At 41.3% G+C, this 3,070-nt stretch overlaps 1 protein-coding gene across 1 annotated transcript in view; it reads right to left on the bottom strand.

The window, feature by feature from the left end:
- Positions 1 to 340: 340 nt before the first annotated feature.
- LOC104497345 (general transcription factor IIH subunit 2) overlaps positions 341 to 3,070 on the bottom strand; it is an 11,645-nt gene continuing 8,915 nt past the window's right edge. Inside the window, exons 13-15 of the mRNA XM_010140584.1 lie at positions 1,214 to 1,316; positions 874 to 913; positions 341 to 460 (exon numbers count right to left, since the gene is read on the bottom strand). Of these exons, the coding sequence (XP_010138886.1) occupies positions 341 to 460; positions 874 to 913; positions 1,214 to 1,316 (263 nt within the window). The remainder of the gene's footprint in view (positions 461 to 873; positions 914 to 1,213; positions 1,317 to 3,070) is intronic.

Below are 3,070 nucleotides of genomic sequence, written 5' to 3'. Positions count from 1 at the left end.
ATAATGAAAAGATGATTCACCACATTATTATACAAACCAGCTTTACCACTTTTTCATTTACAAATATACGTTACTCACAATAACATTCAGAAAAAGCCAGCTTTTTAGACAAGAACAGAGAAAATATATCAGATAGAGATAATTCAAGAATATATTAACAGTAATAAAATCATTAATACATTAGATAAAATTTGAAGTTTGCTCCCAAACCAGTGTTCATCCTTCTGTAATCATCTAGGTCCTTCTTCTTTTGAGGTGCCTCAGTGAAAGCTGTGGCTGAATAAACAATAGATTTATGCAAGAATGACGAAGATGTGACGATTTCTAAAAAGAGATGACATCACACAGATATGGGAGCAGGATGCTCGTGAATGCAGCCAGGGCAGCAGTGCAGAGAATCGTGAACAAACAAATCGCATTCCACACAAAATGCATTCTGACACCCTTTACATAGGTACACCTGCGTGGAAAAGACGGAACAACAAGTCAAACTAGAAAATAAATTATGGCCATCATAGACTGCAGTAGAGCAACAGTGCCATCCTCAAAACAGTGTAAACAGACCATATGTTGCTAACATCACAGAAACCCAGGTGAATTAAAAGTTTCTAACACAAGTGTGTCCAAATGGCTGAGCTGAGTCACTACAGGCACTTCCACAGCATGGCTGACAGTGGAAGCATATTTATGCCCCTCCTTAGGAAGTCCCTTTCCACACTTTCACAGACTTTGCAGCCTAAAATGTGTGACTGTAGAACGGAGAGCTCTAGTTAACCGTGAGATAAATTTCCACAAACATTTTCTGGTCTTTAGAAGACTTATCAATGCAAACTCCCCCTCAATGCAAATTCCAGTGCAGTTCAACATACTTACGTTTTGATCTTTCATTTCTCCCTGGCAGCCTTGACAATACCTAAAAGCAAAATTGTGTATTTTAACTGAAAAACTAAGTCAAAACTGTGTAAAATGGTGTTTAAAAACCATCTCGTACACAGTAACAATTTATGGCAACTATTTCAGCTGCTCAAGTGAACACTCATAGTAACTGTTAAAGGGAACTACAAATGTTTCTTATTGCCAGAGGTGCCCCAAATACTCAAACATTGAATAGCATCTCCAGCAGCAAAGAAACCACTGCCAGCTATTCTTACTTCAGTGACGAAAAATTACGGGTCCACAAGTATATCCATTATCACAAATACAATCTGCATACCGATCCCCCTGATACTCTTCCAGAGGAATCTCCTGAAAGGCATCCAAAGGAAACAAGTGATGGTAAGACCGAGCCAGGTGAGGTGCAGAAACTAACGTAAGACCTGCAAATAAAGAGACATCAAAATTATCACAAGGGAGGACTTAGGAAAAAGCTTTTCTGTGTTAAACGAAGCAAAAAGGAAAAAAGGTTTTTTAATTACTCAGTGGTTCAAAGCTTTTAAGAATTAAAATTTTGTTCCTTGTCTTCCATAATCCAAACCTGTAATCCTTTCCTGAATACAAATTAGAGAAGCAAATTGCCCAAATTTCTCATCAACAGGTTTAACGCAGTCTAAGTACATTTACAATGCACAGTCGTAAAGCTAACAAGTTATTCATCCTCATGCCATAAACAAACTGCACCCATAGAATTGTCTTCCAATTAAATCTAAATGCACAACTTGTCTTTGGCAACAACAGTTCCATGTCAGCAGTTAAAATGGTGTCCAACTACAAGGCTCTACTGCAGCCTGCTACCACACTGCCAAAGCCAGGCCAGAGCCCTGTTCCAGCTAACACAGTTCTGCTGGTTTTGGCTGGAGTAGAGTTAATTTTCTTCATAGTAGCTGGTATTGGACTATGTTTTGGATTTGTGCTGGAAACAGTGTCATTAACAGAGGTATGTTTTATAGCTGAATATAAGCATGTAGCTACGTTTAGGGAGTCAAGGTTTTTTCTGCTTTTCACACCTTGGAGTAGGCTCAGGGTTCACAAAACATTGTGAAGGAACACTGCTGGGACTGCTGACTCCAACTGACGAAAGGGATATTCCATACTACGTTTGATGTCATGCTCAGCATATAAAGCTGGGGGAAGGAGGAGGAAGGGGGGAGGTTCAGAGTTACAGCGTTTGCTCTGCTTTCCTGGAGGTGGCTGAACACCTGCCTCCTGATGGGAAGTGGTGAATGAATTCCTTGTTTTGCTTTGCTTGTGTGTGTGGCTTTTGCTTTATCTCAACCCATGAGTTTTCTCACTTTTACTCTTTCAATTCTTTCCCCCATTCAACTGGGGAGAGGAGTAATTTAGTGGATGTGTGGGGCTGAGCTGCTGGCTAGGGTTAAACGATGACAACAGGTTAGCTGGCTGGCACAAACTTCCTCATTGCTGACTCATATGCAGTGTAAACTTCAGAGCTCTTGTTCTGCTGACAGCTGCAGCTGGGGGGAATCTGTTGCTGGTATACAGGATTTCTCCGTTTCATTTCAGCAAGGTAATAGTGTAACTCACGTAGATAGGAAAACCTTGATATGAAACTAGGACAAAGTGACCCAAAACTAGAATTATTTCATCCTCTTGCCAATATCTTGATAATAACTATGACATTTTAGTTGTATGACTGAAGCAGCTAAGAGGAGGACAGCTGTCAATCGCACAATATTAATACTATAAAAATGCTCATCCTCCCTCCTGCCCTTATTACGGGTAGAGGGGGAGGCACCATTGGTTGCACAGTCCATTAGCATGCGCAAGACAGAAGGGCTCCCTCTACAGCCTGTCACGTGTCACTGTGCAGCCTGCCTTGGGTTCCAATTCGAAATCTTTCATCCACACACTACCAGAGGTGGGGGGGTGCTTCCGTCCCTTTACTCCAAAGCACTCTTTACCTCCATGGCCTTGCACTGGGAGTCTGAAACATCGGTGCGTCTGTTAAATCGGGATCCTTGAGGAAATGAGCACCATTCATAAGAGAACCACCCTCCTCCTCCTCTTTGCTTTCAGGGCTTTTAGTTTATAACATTACAGTAGGGAATATGATACAAATTTACTGTTACAGGAATAGTCACACAAGTTCCTTGCACAAAGCTGGCAAACCAGG

The sequence above is a fragment of the Buceros rhinoceros genome, unplaced genomic scaffold (assembly GCF_000710305.1).
Source record: "Buceros rhinoceros silvestris isolate BGI_N320 unplaced genomic scaffold, ASM71030v1 scaffold8607, whole genome shotgun sequence".
NCBI classification, from domain to species: domain Eukaryota; kingdom Metazoa; phylum Chordata; class Aves; order Bucerotiformes; family Bucerotidae; genus Buceros; species Buceros rhinoceros.
The sequence above is the reverse complement of the archived record's forward strand: the minus strand, read 5'-3'. Positions and strand labels throughout refer to the sequence as shown.